This window comes from Anser anser (assembly GCF_964211835.1).
Source record: "Anser anser genome assembly, chromosome: 2".
NCBI lineage: Eukaryota > Metazoa > Chordata > Aves > Anseriformes > Anatidae > Anser > Anser anser.
Window position 1 is genome coordinate 148,765,218 of NC_139721.1, and position 18,523 is coordinate 148,783,740.

The following is an 18,523-nucleotide window of genomic DNA, read 5'->3' on the forward strand; positions in this document are numbered from 1 at the left end:
CAGAAATTTTAGAAGAATGAAATATGTTTTTACAATAACGTGTGGTCTCAAAACAGCTTTGTTATGCACTTTAGATAGGAGAAAGGGAAATTGGAGAAGGTGGATTTTGAAGGCTAGACCCACTCATTTCCTCTGTTAATCTTAGAAGACAAGGGAGAGAAATTAGTTGGCAGGCTTTTCTCCTTCAGACAGTCAGAATGAATTGCACCAGCCAGTACAGAACATGAATCTGAGGGAAACAGGGCAAGAAACACCCTGCAGTGCTCCACCCTTGCATTTTGAAGCATTACTCTACCAAGTTACTTGACCCAGCCATTAGTTGTTTTCTGAAATGACATTTTATCTGTCTTTTTTACATAATTGTGCTAAGTACTTGTCCTTCTTTTTCTTCCTGAGTGTTTTCTGCTGGAGGCAAGATATGTTGTGTGAATCAGTATGTTCTTGTATAATTTAATTAATCTACTGTCAAATACAGCGGAACTTTGTTGTAGTTATCTGTTGTTTGATCTTAGGCTATTTGATCAATGAGGGCACTCTTTAATAGAAAGGAAGAGGGCGCTTTTTTTAATAACAGTATCTTCCTGTCATTGCAATGTATGGAAAGTTCTTTCCCAGAAATCTTGTTAGCCCATGAATATATTTGAATATTTTACATTTATAACTACTTCACTGCCTCTTCTGTTTCTCATGTAGTTTCCCTGCAAATAACTGCTTTTGGTGTGATCTGCAATTAAGTATAAATGTTTTTCATTCATTTGCCATATTACAGTTCAGTAGTTGTTACTGCTCGAAACTTTAGATGGCTTGGGTGTTTTACCCAATACTGATAAAAGATAGACTGTTTTATAACCTGGTGCTCGAGGCAGCCATGCAGATGTTTGCAGATAAATTCAGTGTAGGTGATCAGCATTACTGTTCTGCTATTCTTGACCATTTTTTCAAGATGATAGCACCTGCCTCACCCTTCTTTCCAGAAAGCTTCAGAATTTTGGGATAAACATTGTTTTACAAGTATGAAATTCTGCTGCTCCTGTTCTTAGTTTCCTCTCTTCTTTTAGATTCCATTTCTTTATTTCTTAGTGTCATCAGAAGGGGCCCCAGAGACAGATCATATTGTTTCTGAAACGTTCAAATGTGGAAATTAGTCTGTTCGAAAGCAATTGACCGTCCTCTTCCCCACCCCATTCATGATGTCTTAATAGTGCTATTTATAAGTCCTCCAAATGTTTTTAATTTTAATATCCTGACTGGAGAAGAAAGCATTTCCTGCTGAAGCTTATGTTTTGCCATAGTCTGGTCATACATTGGAGAGCAATGTGATAGCCCTGTCTGCTACTTGAGCCGTGGAGGAGGGTTGCCAGAAGGTAGGAGGTATATCTGTGGCGATCACAATACACTTGGAACTAGATTCTACAGCTATTATCTTCCACTCTAATTATTTTTAAACAGTCCTAACCACCCTTTTTTATTCCTCAGGCAAACCAAATTATTAATGTGTGTAGTTGGACTAAGGTGTGTAGTTGGATGCATTTGTTTGTCTTTTTACGTGCCATTATCCAGACAGAAACAGTAGTTACAACTAGTTATATAGCAGGCTGTATGTTCAGCACAGGAGGAGAGTAAATGTGAAACTTCAGACTGTTAGATGAGCTAGTATCCAGCAAAAAAAGGCAGCATCGTATTGCTTCAAGCACTTAATTAAAATATTTCAATTAAAGTCTCCACTATTACAGCAAAACCAATTTATAATTAAACAAAAGATTTAATTTTCGCACAGTCTCCAGAGCTGCCAAGAGATTTTCTGTATTGATGGGTGAAAAATTACAATCTCAGGTTGAAACAATTAATTACTAATTCACATTTATTTATAAAATAATACCTTGAGAATAATTTTAGTTTTAAGAATTACTTTTGTTGCTGATGTAAAGTCTTGTACCAGTGAACAGCTGAACTATACCCTGTGATCTGACTTTGGGAGAAAAACAATGCTTTTCTCCACCTGACCCAGAGTATTCCCATCCTTACTAAAACTGAGAAATGCCTTTCATCATCATCATCTCCTTGGGTGCAGAGGTGGCAACTTGCACTTAAAATAATGTATTAATTGAATAGCAAATGTGAATAGTAGTGTGATCCATGCCAATAGGAAAACAATACATGGCTCACATGTCATGGGAGTTAAACATTTTCACTTTGTTATTTTCTTATGAAAAAAAAAAAAAACAAACCAAACCAAAACAATCCTATTAACTAGACCTGAAGACGAGAATGATCCAAGCTTTCTGCTTTCTCTTGGCATGCCTTTCTGAGTTTTGTTCAAGTAGGCCAAATCTAAGGCACCTGATAAACTCCAGCATGCGTAATATTTTCGGAGGTTACATTTTGCATAAGCAAATGTGCTATAGACTCTTGTCAGATGTGGTGTTATCTAACTACATGCAGTGCATGAACTGACTTTTTTTCTGCAAAGTTCAGAGGAGTGTGTTTTGAAATATGTTGCAAAGTCCATACTGTGACTGAACGGATTTGATATTGGGAAATTTTAAATTCGAAGTATGGAAGAGTAACTTTTCCTTATGAAAAACAGGGATTTAATTAATCCAGCCGGATTTTCCTGAGTTCTTACTGCACTCTCCAGTCACCTTTTTTGCAACTAGGTAGAGAATATGTTGAATGAATTTGTTGAATTATGTGATGAAAATTATAGCATTTGAGGGGAGTTTTGTCTTCTGTGTGTTTGGAGTAAAGGAGAAAGCCTTTAACTAGTTTCCTTTCACTGGGATATTTTTAAGTGCTGATTTTTTTTTTCCCTGTTTTATTTAAAGTATCAAGGATGTGATACTGGTTTAAAGAAAACAAAAAAGTCTAAAATAAAAATAAAAAATGTAATCAGAGTCTGCACAGACATTTAATCTGTAGCAGAAGTCTTTTTCAGCTGGTGTGGGTATACCTACCGTTCCTTATACAGCTTCTGGAAGATGCAGGTTCCTCTGAACACACAAATACAATGCAAAGTACTATTTGCTGCCTGGTTTGAAGGCTGTCACTCTCCTTCCAGTGACCAAGACAGAGATCATGAGTGCAATGAGAGCAAGGCAAAGCTGGGCTCTGCTTCGTGTAAGAAACCCATGAGAACAGTTGAGTGTATTTGTTATTGTTGGTGGCCACCTTTTTAATTCCCCAACAGAAGAGAACGTTCATTTCAAGCAATGAACACTGATCCCAGTTTTGGACTGGAAAGTCAATGTTGCCTAATAGTTTGAGTCCATTTCATGCACATTACAGATTTTTGTCTTAAAACAAGTAAACTGGGGGACAAACCTGAGGATGTGTGATTTTTTTCTCAGTTCCATTAGTGTTTCCTATAAATATCTTCAATGCTACTTTGCAATTATTCACATTTTCAGAGCTGTTTTATGAGTGCATTCATTACTGTCTTTCAACACTTGGTCTCAAAAATAAAAATTGGATGAAATTGCAAGGACTGTGATGATGTGATGTCCTTTTCCACCAAATGGATGGCACTAGACCTTTACAGAACGTTTTTAAATGCCCAGCTGGGTAATTTTAAAGCACAGTTATTTCAGGAGTGTCGTGGTAGGGAACTGGCTGATTGCTTTGAACAGAGCATATGGCAATTTAGTGATTGGATTAGAGCCGTAATTTGGCTATATGGGACCCACTACCAATTATAATTTTTCCATACAAATTTCTTTTTAGTTTCAGGACATTGTGATACATTGAAGTTTTCTCATTAAAAGAGGACTGTATATTTCCTTTTACTTCTTGGTGATGTGTTGGGATGGATGCTGCCTTCGTTAAGTTAATCAGTGCTTCTGCAGCTAATAACGTGGGTTACGTAGTGAGTGCTAATGTTTAAATGTGAGAGTGAGGGAATGAAGTTGTTGCAAGTAAACAAGCATTTGTAGATTCTCAATTGTGGAACTTAACAAAAACATAGTCTCCTTTCTGTCAGTGTACAACTAGTGATAATTGATTAAAGCCACTAGATTTTTATTCTTATTTTTTGGTAAAACATGGATAGAATTTGACATAACACAGCGCAAGAACAGTATGAGAAAAGGTCATGCTTTGCTCTAGCTATTCCCTCAAAATTCAGAATTCTTCTACTAATGCCAGTGATATCCTTTGGTGATTGCCTGTTTCTTTAGTGTGCTGAGACTCCCACTCAGCCTCCTTGGAGGGAATGCACAGATTCTGGTCTCTCTGGGTTGTACCACACTCCAGTATCGCAGACAGAATCACAGAATAATCTAGGTTGGAAGGGAACTCTGGAGGTCAAGTCTGGTCCAGCTTCTGTTCTAAGCATGATCAGTTGAATGAGTTTGCTTAGGGCCTGCCCAGTTGCGTTCTGAATTTCTCTGAGGATAGAAATTTCACAGCCTCATCAGAAGACCAGTTTGGTTGTTTTATGAAGTTAAATTAAGGGCTTTTGTGTCCTTAACTGCAACTCCAGTATGATAAGAGATACCAGTGGGATATTGGAGGTTAATGTTGAATAGCTCCAAAATGAAGTAACAAGGAGAAACAAAACTTTTGAAGGAATCCCATAGTAAGTTTTTAATAAAACTGGAGTGTTCCTTTGGATTGCAACATATTGAAAAGAAATAATTTGACACTCATTTTTGATACATGTTGTTCTCAAGGGGGAAAAAGAAGAAGAAGAAATAAACTTCTTCAAGTATTTTAACTTTTCTTTCTACTTGAGATTATTATATAATATACAAAATATGGTATAATGTCCTCTGAGATGGAAAAAAAAAAAAGAGATACTGCTTCACACTAATTAAAACTGAACTCCTCAGTGCTATCTTTAGTTTTAGTTTCATCAAACAGATTTATGTTCTGTTGTCTGGGATGTTGTGTAACCAGCTGTCTGGTATCCAGAATCATAGGGAGCTGGGACATCCTAGAAAACTGGGACAACTTTGAATGCTGTGGTTGTTACCATGGGAAGTCTGGGATGGATTCACCCAACTGCAGATAATCACCCTGGGGGTCAGTTGTGGCTCAGCAGTGGCCCTGCTGGAGCAGCACTGCTGAAGATTGGATGCTGTTGCCAGGCTGGTGCCATTTTGAAGTTCTGCCCTCCAGGCCTAGTGATGGTAACGTATGGCTAAATGATTCTCCACCATGCAAGTTCAAGTCTTGGGAATTAAGAAAAGAGGCACCCAAACTAGCTCAGCATAGGGTCATTTCGGGTCTGGCAGATTAATTAGCTCAAGATAATGTGCTGAAGCAAATCAGAGCCGTACCTCTTCTGGACTTGAAATGGTTTTGGAAGCCATTTAACTATATGCCTGTGGTGCTGCATCTAAGCTAATGAACCTCTACAGACTATAAGACAGTTTGGGATCACCTATACCTGCAGAGTGGTAATTGTATTTCATTAGTAGATAAAAATTCCTGTTAATTCAGATTAATGAATTCTTAACAAAGACAAATCATCTAATTGGTTTCACGTATGATTAAATAATAATTTGCTCATATTCCAATTTTAAAGGTCAGTCATTGCAAAATTTTGACAGGAGTCTGTGGGAAGAGATGGAAAATAAATACTGCTTAGCTGATCTCTTCACTCTGTGCAGGCTATCTTCTGAAATGTGCACAAGTTATTAAAACATCTCCAGTGAAGTGCAGGGTCTGTCCATGAAAGCTTGTTAGCTGACAATCACATAAAAGCATGTGGTTCACTCCCAAACACAACAGATTAATAATGGAGGAGGCATCGGACTCCAAGGTACTGAATTTTTAAGTAGAAATGTATTGGCGGTCCATTGGTGTTTTCCAGGTCAGAACTGTGTTTTCATTTCAACAACAAAATGAAACATATGTGACAAATGAATTTTGAAGTTTGTTGGTATTAACACTGGCTTATACTTGTTCTTTGCAAGCTGGGAAAATTCAGAACGATACATTGTTCGACTGAAGCCAATGAGAGTTTTTCCTCATGTCACATCGGTAACCTCAATCATTTACTTAAACGGTCATGCTATTGCCCCTGCAAAAATCTGCGAACATGCATAGAACAAAGTCGTAGAACTAAGTGGATGATGACAGGTGTTGTGAAGATGGCTCTTGGAAGCTATTAAACTGTTTGAGGAAAACTAGGTGTTGAATTAAGGCAGAATTAATCTTTTGTCTTTTCGGAATTCGGCTTTCAAATATTCAGAAGAAAAGTGTTCCAAAGTGTTGCCCACAAAAGCTTGCTTTCAGAAGAAGCATTGCAGAGGATGAGTTATAGAGAAAAATAACATCAGTGTAACAGCTTCAATTTGTTTTAAGCTTTAGATCCATTCCTAAGCATTTTTAAAACTTATTTCTTCTATATTTCTTCTAGATACTGAAAGCTCTTTTTATCATTTAGTATTGCTTCTTTAAAGGAATAGCTGCTGAAATAATCCAGAGATGAGATGAGGTTTTCAGACCATTTTAGTAAAAGTTTCTCACATTGTGTCTTCTGAGCTTTTTGGTCTTCCAATATCTAAGTAAATTTCTACCAGCATCCTGAGATGTGAATTATAATATTCTTTTCCACAGCAGGCTTTTAAAACTTAGCTTGTTTTTATACGACTTTAGAGCTGCTAGTCCTAAAGAAAATGTAGAAAGTAGTTCACTTTTGCAAATTAAGCCAGTGAAATTCATTGCAACACGCAAGTTTATTGAACCACATAGTACAAAGAGAATACAGAGTCTGATTCAAAACCCGTATTTGAGAAAATGGTCCCTGCACTTAAGACAGTATTCAATATATAGACTTCATTGCATAACTAATACAAATGACATTTCCATACATCACATTTACGATTACAGGGTCAACATTTTCAGAGATTTTTTTTTCCTTGAGGTGGATGGAGTGTGTCTGCCTGCATGTGGGAAGACGCGCTTGCTGCAGCCAGCAGAAGCAGGTGGCGTTCTCCCACCAGCCACACGTTTGTTTGGGATGAGTAGCGGAGTGACTAACCGCCCACCAGCCTTCCTCTTCAGATGGGCTGAGAGCCACCTGGCCCTTCTCCAAAAGTCTGTACTGATTCAGCACATCTTTGCAGCAGCCAGAAGCGTCCCCCTGCAGTAGCGTAGGCTAGTGGGTACATGGCTAACTCTACCTTTCCTCCTTACTCCATTTTACCCATCAAGGTCAAAATCTTGGTGCTCACACTGCTGCTGTGGCCTAGACCAACTACATGGAAATGCTGAGAGGTAAAAACTTATGTTTGACAGTCCTCTTTGTCACAGTAAGCTTTCTCACATGCTTGTGGGAGAGAGAGCTCGCTTGTCTGTGCCTACACTGCTTTGACGAAAACACTGCCTCAGTAGGGCAAGAGCTCGAGAGCCTTTCCTCTGCCTGAGTTATGCTGTCTGTGGAGTCACCTGGTTCTCTCCAAAGACAGAAGAAAAGAGAAGAACTTGTGGCAGATGTGAAGGTTGGAGGCTGACTTGGCTATAGTGAAGAACTAAACTATCTTGGCTATAGGGAAGAACTAAACTACTGTGGTAGTATAGGCCTATATGTGGGAGACAAGGCCTAGGTGACATTGAATTCCCACATTAGCTGAGGACCTCGATAAACTTCTACAAATATTTGCTGCAAGAGGAAGTCTTGTTCTTTTTTTGTCTTCTTACTTGAACACACACTTAAAACTGAGCCAGGGAGGCCAAACCAAGTGAACAAAACAAAATGTTCTCTTTTAAGGCATTTTCAAGGAAGGAGCCAGAAACCATGCGAAATGCCCTTCTCCTGGTGAGGTATTTCTCATCTTCAGTTTTATTCAAAGATTACACAGAGCCTTGCTCCACCAAGCTGTATTTTTGGAGTTAAGCCCAAGTTATCACCAAGGACTCAAAAGTGATTATTCATATCCCTCAACATTCTACTAGAAGATGCTCAGATGTCTCAGTGATGCAGGTGATGTAAGGATACTGTCTTAACAAGCTATTTCATTTTTAAAGCTGATTACTCAAGCTGGTGGGAAGGTAGCAGCAAGTTCACGCTCCCCTTGTACTTACACCTTGAGTAGATGAACTTACACCTAAGTTCTCTGAATGCCTTTGAATTTGAGCCCACAATAGAATCCTTGCTCTTTTTTTCCCCCTGCATATACTAGAACTGCATGTAGGAAAGGATGTTATTTTCTTATTTTTGTCTGCTCTGTGTGTCTCAGTGGGGTATTCATTTGAAATCTGCTGAACTATCTGTGAAGTTGACATTTCAGGGGCTTGGATTAACAGTAGAGGAGCAAGTTTAGCACTGATGTAAAGCAAATGAAGTTCATTTCCATTACCCTAATTTAAGAGTGGCATGATATTGCAGCGTCCATCCACTCCCTGCATTAGCACTGTGTGTTGCATTAAACAAGCCTTTCACTTACCTGGAACAACTCCAGGGGTTGTTCTTTGAACTATGAACTAACAACAATTTTGCTTGCTAACTTGAACAAGTATGCTTGTGTTACATGGTAAGAGGCTTACACAGGCTCCCTAAGAAGCAAAAGGCAGCCTTTTTAACAGAACCATCAAGGAGCTCTGCTGAGATGCACATGCCACTTTTTTTTTTACTGAGCTTTGTGTTTCTGTGGTTTTGACGTGTCACTGGAGAAATGAGTCTCTTTGAGTCTCCATTGCTGTTCCCACCTCACCCACTTACACACATTTCTTTCAGTTTCTGTCTTGAACCCTTGTGTTGGAGTGACCGCGTGTTTATTTTTAAGGACTTAATTTTCTTAAAATATTTAAACTATGCTGTTTATTTTGCACTCATACACCACGTGGAGTACCTTCATAGGCAAAACTCCAGTACCAAATCTTATATGTCAAAATGTGCACTAAGGATGAGTATTTTAAAACAAGAAAACCAATTCTGGTGTCACGGAATCTATGTTGTTACTGTGCAACTGGTAAATCTTTAGTTCTACCTATTTAGCCTGTTAACTTTTTGCACATCTTTCTGTCAAACAGTGGATGGAGCAATGCAGTGGTCCCGTCGGGGTGTGCAGGAGCAGTGCCCGTCCTTGCGCTCCCCTGGCTGCAGTGGTGATGCTGGGTGTTCCTTTTAATTACAGGCTTGTGGGCAAGAGATGAAACTGCAGAACAAGTTCACTTCTTGATGCTAGCTAGGGAAACCAGTAAGAAAAGTTGTTTCTTAATCAGAGTACAATTTGCTAACTTAAATGACTACATCTCATTTTCCTTAGATCAGTCAGAAGAGTGCAGTGAGACCTGTTTGAAGCAACCTCACAGTGGACTGAGAAATCTGTGTAGATTGGGAGAGGTGGTCTGCGTTGTATCTTTCTCCCAAGATTTTCTCTCTCTGTATGCCTTTTATGTTGCAAAGTGAGGTAGTTCCTTTTTGTGCTCTGAGTGTCTGTGCACCCGTGTTCAGATATTAAATATTTTTTCATAAAACATAATTTCTTCTCTAAATTATAAAATGTTTGCATACTGTTTTCAGTGACCTTGTTCCCAAGTTCTAATTGCTTATATGTATTATAATAGTTAAAATTAATGAACAAAACTATATAAAGGCTGTAATTGACTGTGATATTATTGGGGACTCAGGAAAAAAAAAAGAGCTTAGAATGACTTTTTTTTTTTAATTATAAATTAAGTACTCTCTAATGGTAGACCTTTCAGGAACCACAAATCACTGAAGGTCCTCTGCGTGCTTCCGTTAGTAAACATCCTTATAGAAAATTACAAGTAAGCTCTTCTGGGTTTTAAAGATTTTCCCTCTGTGCTCCCCTTTCCCTTCCCCTTTATCAGGATGAATTTTACATGTATTAGCTATTCTTAAGGCACTACTTGATTAGGTGCTAGTAAATATTAACTTAGTCAAACTGCAGAAGGTTTATTATGTGTCTTGTCAGCTAGTATATAAATTGTTTGGATGTGGATTGCAGCAGCATTCAGTTTCGTTCACCTCGTGTAACTATTTGTAACGGTTGTAATTTCCCTTTTCCTACTAGGAGCTAGAGGAGAGGGGCACACAGATTGTGCACAACTGGTATTTCTTAGTACACATTTTGTTCATCAGTCTGTTATTAATGTAAATGAGCTGCTGTTACTGATAGCAGGTATACTCACACAGCACCTTGGCTTACTGGAGTGATCCAGTGGGTCCCTGGCGTACTCAGTTGGGGTTCCCTGAAGGGAAGGGCAAACCCAGCTCCGTTTTCATAAGCAGAGGCTGATACTGGTCTCCTGGCAACTTTCTGGTAGCTGTTCAGAAAGTCCCTCCGTGGTCCCTTGTTTCACCAGATGGGGGGATATAATTCTGTAGCCTTTGTAAACAGCAGCCTCTTGTGCGAGGTCTGGGTTGTAGGAGCTCTTGTTAATGCTGGTCTGTGCTGGTGGCCTTGGGCAGCTGGACCAGACTCCTGTGTCCTTAGTTTATCAGCTCTTGCAGGTCCAACAGGATTACTGATATGCATCTCCAGTGCTTATCACTCCACAGGAAACTGTTAGGCGTGTTATCTCAGCGCATACATTTCCTTCGTTCAGCTTGTTGTTTCTCTGGTGGCTGAGTCTCCATCCAGATGCCTGCAGAACCTCTTCACCAGAGGGGACCTGCAGGACACGATGCCGTATCTGGTAACTGATAGGCTGTAAATTAGAACCACAGTTGTTTGTGTGATAGCTAATAACTATAAGTGGTAGCATGCCCTTGCCTTCCTCATTAGTAGCTAGCGTTTTATTTGTTTACATTATTATTTTAATAATTTATTTACACTATCATTTGAATTCATTCCAACATGTGAACATATTAGCAACAGTTAAGATAGAAAAGCAACAGTTTTGTTTCTGGTTATATGATCAGAAAGCAAAGGCCAACTAAAACATGAATTTATCACATCCAGTCTTGAGCTTGGCACAAATGTATGGATTTAAACCCACAGCTTTTATAAAAGAACCTTCTTGAGAGCATATTACTGTTTTGAAATTGCTGGAATGGGTTTATTACAATAGTTTTTCATTTCTACTTAATAGCAAACCAGATTAAGTCTTGATTTTAATGTGTTTCCACAGGTATATCTTGAAAGACTTTTAACTTATGCAGAGATAGATATTTGTCCAGCGAACTGGAAGCGAATTGTACTGGGTGCAATTCTACTGGCATCCAAGGTTTGGGACGACCAGGCGGTGTGGAATGTGGATTACTGCCAGATCCTGAAAGATATCACGGTCGAAGACATGTGAGTCCAGTATGTTTATCTTTGACAGAAAATGCCAAGAGCTGTGTGTATGAGGGAGAAGGGAAGTTCTCTCATACCTTGTGTAAAGTTTGTATGTCTGCCTTGTGTCTGAACGTGGTGGATGCTGATAAATGGCATGAGGTCTACCGGAGAGTTGCTTACATTGAAGACATGGACTTTTTATTCTGGTTAGAATTTATTTTACTGCTGGATGTTCACACACAGTGAACCTGCAGAATATTGAAATCTATGACTTAAAAAAAAAAAATGTTGGATAAGCCTGCTTGTCATCACTTCAGCAACATTTACTGTAATGTGTTTGTTCTCCTCACAGATGGTAGAACAATGTAATGCAGGGAAAAAGAAGTGTTCTGACCCTAACAGCTCTTAAACAACTACATGCTTGTTGCTGCCATTACTCAACCCTTAGACGATCACTCACTTATTGCTACCATTATTCAATAATTGTTTTTTTTTCTTACACCCTGCTGAGTTTGTTTGCAGGATTAAAAAGTACGTAATATTTTAGCTTGCAGAGAGAAACTTCACAAGGATAACTTTTTCCATTTTTTACATGATCGCATTATTAAGAAATGTACAACACATACAGACTTACGTACAGACTGTCTGGATACTTCCCAGTTGTTTTAAGAGAATATTCCAACAGTAATAAAAGAAAATGTGATAGGAGTAAACAATTAAGATCTTAATATTTACAAATACTAAAACAAATGCTTATTCCACTAAATAGTCAAGTGCTCTTTTGGTTGGTTGATTAGTAGTTATTAGCTGAAGTGTCTGGGTTTCATAACATCTATACATTGAGGGCCGAGTCACATACCTTGCACACATTTAGAGGTGTCCTCATCTGAGTTAATATGCACATGAGAGCAGTACTGAAATGGCTGAAGTTGGAATCATGCACTGGGATTGTGCTGCTGGGGCCAGATGCCTTGACAGGCCACTGAGGCTAGCGCATTCAGTGTGTGATGTTTTGAATCTACGCATACACTCCCATTTTGGCAAGAACTAATAACAAAATGATAAAAGAGATGGTTTTAGAAGAGTACCTGTGAGCTTCAGAGCTCTTTTAAGCAGGGGTAAGTATCTTTATTAAGAAATATATAGACTTGTTTCTGCCTTAACTCAATTAAGTCAGAACTGTAGTCACTGAAGAGAGTTTTCTGTGGCTAAACACTATTTACATTCATTGATACTTATATTTATTTTATATTTATGTTGTTGCTACACAGTATTTAGGGAAGGGGAAAGAAAGGAAGTAAACAAGAAAAAAATGCTTTTACAGATAGCATGTTTTTGTGAATCTCAGTTTGCAATCTCAAAGCAGTAAAGTGCCAAGCATTTATATGGTACAGCAGCCCTAAAGTCATTTCTTAAGAGTTCACTGTCAGGTTGATAACAGGTCTAAAAATTATCAGTAAGGAAAATGTTCAAAGTTGGGAGTCAGCTGACTGTTTAAAATTAAGCGTGCTTATACACTTCTAGATAAGACTAGCTTACAGATTGTGAGTATTTCTGTTTATTTCTTGGCTATTAGAAAAGTTATCTCAAAGTTTGTAATAACAAGGTATTTGCAATACATTCTTCATTTTGTGTACACAGGTTAAAAAAAAAACCACACAACCTTCATTGCTATGGTATGCCATAGATACTTTTGTTAGTTTTGGGGAAAACTCATTTCAAAACACAAGTTAGAAATGTCACATGATAACTATTTCAATATCTTTTAAAATGTAAATGTTACTTTTAAGGATAGTTGATGATGCTTCTCTTCCAACATAACCAAACAGAATGAAATTTCTAACATAAACTGGGGAGGAGCAAGGGGTGAGAAACTAAAATCAGGCCCTCCACATTTCTGTATGCAGTATCGTTCCATGCAGAATAATTTGATAACATTTCCTTGACTATTCTGGGTGTTTCCTGACTGATTTTGCTGAGACATTTTCCCTCGATCCTTCTCTCATGCTTTTGGGGATTCAGTTACAATAAGGGTCTCCCTCCGTTATTTCTTTATTCAAGGCAAATCTGAGTGCTTTTAGTATATTTTTGAAGCTGGGATATCAGCTGAAGTAGAGTTCTGAACAGCTTGAAGCTGATTGACGGGTTTGGCTGTGCCATATGACAGTATTAATCAAGAATGGTTATAAATAAGAGTTTTGAAATTGCTGATTCTCATGGCTTTTTTTGAAGGCAGGTGAGGAGGCATGCTGTGATGGTGTGAAAGGAACAACAAAAAAAGAGGTTATTGCTTTTGACAAACACGCACGATGGTGCTACTGTTAGAAGTTGCACTTCAGCTATATAAAACCATTACTCAAATGGCAGACCTGTGCTCACGTGCTGACATCCGTCTTCTTTCTGCACTTCACGCTCCCTAAACAGAACTGTGATAAGTCCTTGGCCTCAAAACTTTTAGCCTTTTCTTAAACATATTATAGTTCTCACAAAGTGAGAAAAACAGAAGCCTTCTGGGGGCTCGTGCTCTCTTTCTGAATGGTACTTCATGATCTGTTTTGTGGCCTTTGTGTCTTGGGCTTCTTGTGAATCCTCCAGCAATGAACTGGGTGCTTGTTGAATTGCTGATGTTTTTATTCCTGCTGACCATTTTTCCAAACTTCTTTTTCCTATTCATGTTGGGGTGGATTTTCGCTCTCTTTCTTTTTCAGGTAGTTGGGACGATACAATATTATGGTTTTGAAGAGCCCTGATCTACATTATTTATATTAATAAGGCAGAAAAACTTTAGGTCTAAATCTTCAACTCCTGTGAATCATTAAGCATGAATGTACGTTGGAAGACATCATGCAGACCTTTCAGAGTTTTATAAATCATCAACAGTGTGTTGAACTACACCTAAAAGCTAGCAGAGGAGCTGGGAGGACTGGCCTGTATATGTCTGTAGTTATTTATATAGCATTGTCTTGAATTTCTATGTGAATTTGAGGGGTGGCCACAGGAAAACATACATTAAAGCAGTCTCCTGTGGAAGTATCACGGACGAAGGCTATGGTGGCTAGTTAAATTACATTAGTTCAAATCAGAAATACATGCGTGGTTTTTCTTGTTGTTGTTGTTCCTTCTCAGCTGTAGTTGGTCTGCTAATCTGATCTTTAAATCTGGGAGCTAAGGTACAGTAAGAATCTGAGGCCGTGTATAGTTTCTGAAAGATTTGGGAATCTTCCTCAATGGAAGTACAGTCAATACCTTTCTCTATTAAAATAGGCTTTATATTATTCATTAACATACACCTTAGCTTGCAGAAAGCAAAATCTTACAAGTATAAAAGGACGTTTAAAGATAATCTGTATATTATCACTAGGCTTCTTAAAATTTAAATTTTGTTGATTGGGTTTTTGAAAAGCTAGAATCTTCAACAGCGTGAATTCATGCCAAGGAGTCCGTATATGATTTTTTGGATGGTTTTCTAGTGTTCATTAGTATTTATCACTACGTACACATAGTGATTTTGACAAGGGATAGGATTTTGACAAGGAAAGTGAAGATAAGGGAAGAAAATTATTACGATGTAAGCATGATGGCCTTCCAGTAAGAAGTGAGAAAAAGAAAAATCATTGTGTTGAAAAACTACTATACTTCTTCTTATCCTCCGAACCTTCCTTTTCTATTGGCAACTGACTGCACATTCCTTGTGCACATACACTTCAGGCAGTGTGTAACCTGACTGCAGTATCATAGTCAATCTATACCTGTTAGTTACAAAGCTTTGCAGTCCGTATACTCTTCAGCAAACGTACAAAATTCCCACCCATGTATTTTTTATTTCTCATATCTTGAAATCACTGTTTTGAGTATATCGTATGTCCTTGTATATGTATTGTGTAGGAGGATATCTAGATACTATACAATTTACGAAAGCTGCACATTTATTTTTTTTTATTTACCTATTTATTTACATGCTTTTTACTGCACTGGTATGGGTAGTATTGTATTGATATAGCAAAGTATTCATGGAGTGGGAGCTCACATAGGGCCTCTGGTTCTATCAGGGATTTTGAAAAACATATTTGTTTCAGGTAGTGAAAAAGAAATGATGAACAATGTGAATTTTGCTTGCACGTCCTAGGGAAAAATTGCTATATTCTGTTCATCAGCTGATAGATGGCATGCTGAAGAAATCAGGTTTCTCACGTCTAGTTTTATATGATTGATACTGAAAAGCAAAAGAGAATAAGTTATCCATTTTTTTTATGTTAGGGTAATTTGCAGCAGTTATGAGAGATGTCTGACAAATTTAGGGCATGTATGAATGTGTTTTGTGTTTGCATAGCTGTGTGTGCAGATCCACCTAGTGGAGGTACAGCAAAAACTACAAGAATTTTTTTTTCCTGCTAGCTTTTCCTTTCCCAGTTTGCATTAGCCAAACTAAGGGGCTCTTCTGCTCAGAAAAGTTTGTGTCTGGGTTTGATTGGCACGGCAGTAGCAGCTGCAAGCTGCAGCAGCTTTCACATTCCTCACTGACGTACACGTGCTCACAGAAGTTGGTAGACTAGGTCAAACTTCAGGCTAGTATAACTGTGTCTGTCAAGAATAAGAAATGAATTTGGTTTGTACTATTTGCAATTTAAAATAAATTACATTCAGGATGCACAACCTGAAAAATGTTTTCACATTTATCTCCTTTCTACAGGAATGAGCTGGAACGCCAGTTTCTTGAGCTATTGCAGTTCAACATTAATGTTCCCTCCAGTGTTTATGCCAAGTATTATTTTGATTTGCGTTCCCTGGCAGAAGCGAATAACCTGAGTTTTCCTTTGGAGCCCCTCAGCAGGGACAGGGCATGTAAACTTGAGGTAAGACACTTTCTTTTTAGATTGCCCAGAACTGAAATATATATATATATATATGTATATGTCTATGTATATGTATGTATGTATAAGCATTTGGAATTTTTGCCCTTCTCTTTCCATCTCTTCCCAAATATTCCCATGTAATGGTAGAATGTGCCCCAATGTCCGTAACTGTTTTACTTGTGCTTTAGGTATCTGTAGATATGGGGGCAGCTTTCTGGCCCAATCTGTTTCATATCTGGTATTGCTTTCCATTTCTTTCAGCTCTAATTGTTGAAATTGGCCTTGTGAAAGTACAAGTTTTAAAATAACCCAGTTCTCAGTCTGGTTTTGCGTGTTCTTAAGACTGAGTATGGAGGACAGAGTATTAACAAGTACTGCTGAAAATAGCTATTCCGTGTGCTTGTTACCTGGTACTGCTGTATTTCACGTGAATCCAAGTCTGTTATCTCAGCAGTATCATTCTCAGTAACGGGACAGAAATGAGCACACTGTTACTGGATGAATCGTGAATCTTAGGAGACCTACATATGCCATGTGCATAAACCACTATGTCAGGTGGTCTGGACCTGTGAAATGCAGGGCACTGTGAATTCCCACAGACACTGGAGGAATTTAAAATCATCAGGCAATAAGTGGATACTTTACAGGACTAGAATCTTTTCTTTCTTGAGCTTTTTTAGATGAAGTTTTTTGAATATGGGCATTATTGCATGAATATGTACACATTTTGTTCCTAAATTTGAAGTCTGCTGTTAGCTGCTAACTGCTTTTAACATTGGATGCCTTTAATTAGATAACAGCTTTACGCTGTAAGTTGTTCATCTGTGGATTAGAGTGAGTGTTGCATGTTTTGAAACTCTTACTGTTCCTGCAAAACAGTTTCTGTGGGGGAAATGATGCATGGGAAGATGAATTAACTTGTTTGCAGCTGTAATGGGAACAGAGGTATCTGGAAACTGGTGGAGAAAGAATCGAAGCAGATTTCACTAAATTTGTATTTCTTATTCTTTCTAAAAATTCTTTCTAAATTCCCCTGACGTTTCTAATAAGAATGTAATTTAATCCTTTGTATGAAGTGTGATGTAAATTTGCATCAGATTTTGTCTGTATTAAGGAGTCGGAGTAATAAAATATGGAAATTCATTGGGAATGTAATGAAAAGAGGTGCCTTGCTAAGTTATTAGATGTTAGGTCTTGATAATTATTGCCATTACGTATATTAAAATTAAATGAATTACTTTTTGAAGAAAACTTAATGCACAACATCTCCGAACCCTTTCTGTGAGTTACGAATGAAGGTAATGAAGGTAGCTCCTAAAACCATGGAAGAAAAAACAGAAAATGGTTGTAAATACACAGAGAATACTGGTGGTTATTCTGAACTATCTAAAGATAATGCATATTTAAAAAGAAATAATGGAATATTTTTAAAGTAAATACACTTTATTAAAAATTTTCCCATGGTGAGGATGGTTTGTGCTGCTAGCACGAGGTTGCAGTAAAGTAACTGCTAGCCAGAGGGAGCCTCTGCAAGGAAGAGTCTCTGCTGTGAAAACACCGTGGTTTTACCAGCTTGCCTCTGTTCTGTGGCCCCAAGGAAGGGAACTTGATGGGAACTGCCTTGTTCCCTGGTAATATTGGTTGTCATTAGTGTACCCTTGAAAGCAGCTGACAGCATAATTTATAGCCTAATTCCTTGAGCACAGTTAAGCATATAGCTTGCCAAGAGTTATCAAAATGCATTTACAAAACTTTTCCAGGTCTGTCATGTGCTTCTCAGCCCCGAGTTCTCTATTTTTGAAACTGAGAGGAAAGCTGCAGTCTGTGGTTAAAGCCAGCAGACTCGCAGTAAATGTACGTATGCAGAGGAATGATTTGCCATGCCTGGTAAATTGAAGGGACTTTGCTCAGTTCTAAGATTTAAAGCAACTTACTGACATTTGATATCACAAAAGGTCTTGTGTAAAGAGGTGGTTATATTATAAAGCATTTTTGCTACATTTGCATTTTACAGCTGTTATATATCTGAGGCCTCTTGGTATTAGAGCTCTCATGGCAGATTCTCTGTCTTACTATTTGTTCGAATATCAACAAGTTGATTTACCTGGGACCAAAAAAAAAAAAGCAAGGCAAGGCTAGGAAATACTGCTGCTTGTCAGTGGTAATGCTTGACAAAGATCCATCAGATCTGAGATGCTACGAGAGGCATAGCCCGTGGACTAAAAGTGTCCTGAATTTGTTATACAAGTCCAGCTGGTAGTCAAGAACCATTTTTGTGTCACCCCTTTCTTTTTTTTTTCCATTGTGTGAAATCATGCAAGTTAAAAATGGCACGCAGCCTTTCATCAGATCATGCAGTCTGCTCACCTGCCAGTGCTCCTCCGTGTTCAGAACAGCACATCTTGCAGTGCGTTTTCTCCTTGCTTCTAATTGTGTCAAATGTCAAGGTCTCCTTTGCTTCTCCTGAGAAATTATTTT

General features: G+C 38.2%; 1 protein-coding gene across 3 annotated transcripts in view; it reads left to right on the plus strand.

Moving 5' to 3' along the window:
• Window positions 1-18,523, plus strand: part of CCNY (cyclin Y) — a 126,428-nt gene that overhangs the window by 102,573 nt on the left and 5,332 nt on the right. For all 3 annotated transcript variants that reach the window (XM_083827359.1, XM_083827361.1, XM_083827360.1), the window contains 2 exons: window positions 11,044-11,210; window positions 15,883-16,045. In XM_083827359.1, coding sequence (XP_083683485.1) covers window positions 11,044-11,210; window positions 15,883-16,045 — 330 coding nt within the window. The remainder of the gene's footprint in view (window positions 1-11,043; window positions 11,211-15,882; window positions 16,046-18,523) is intronic.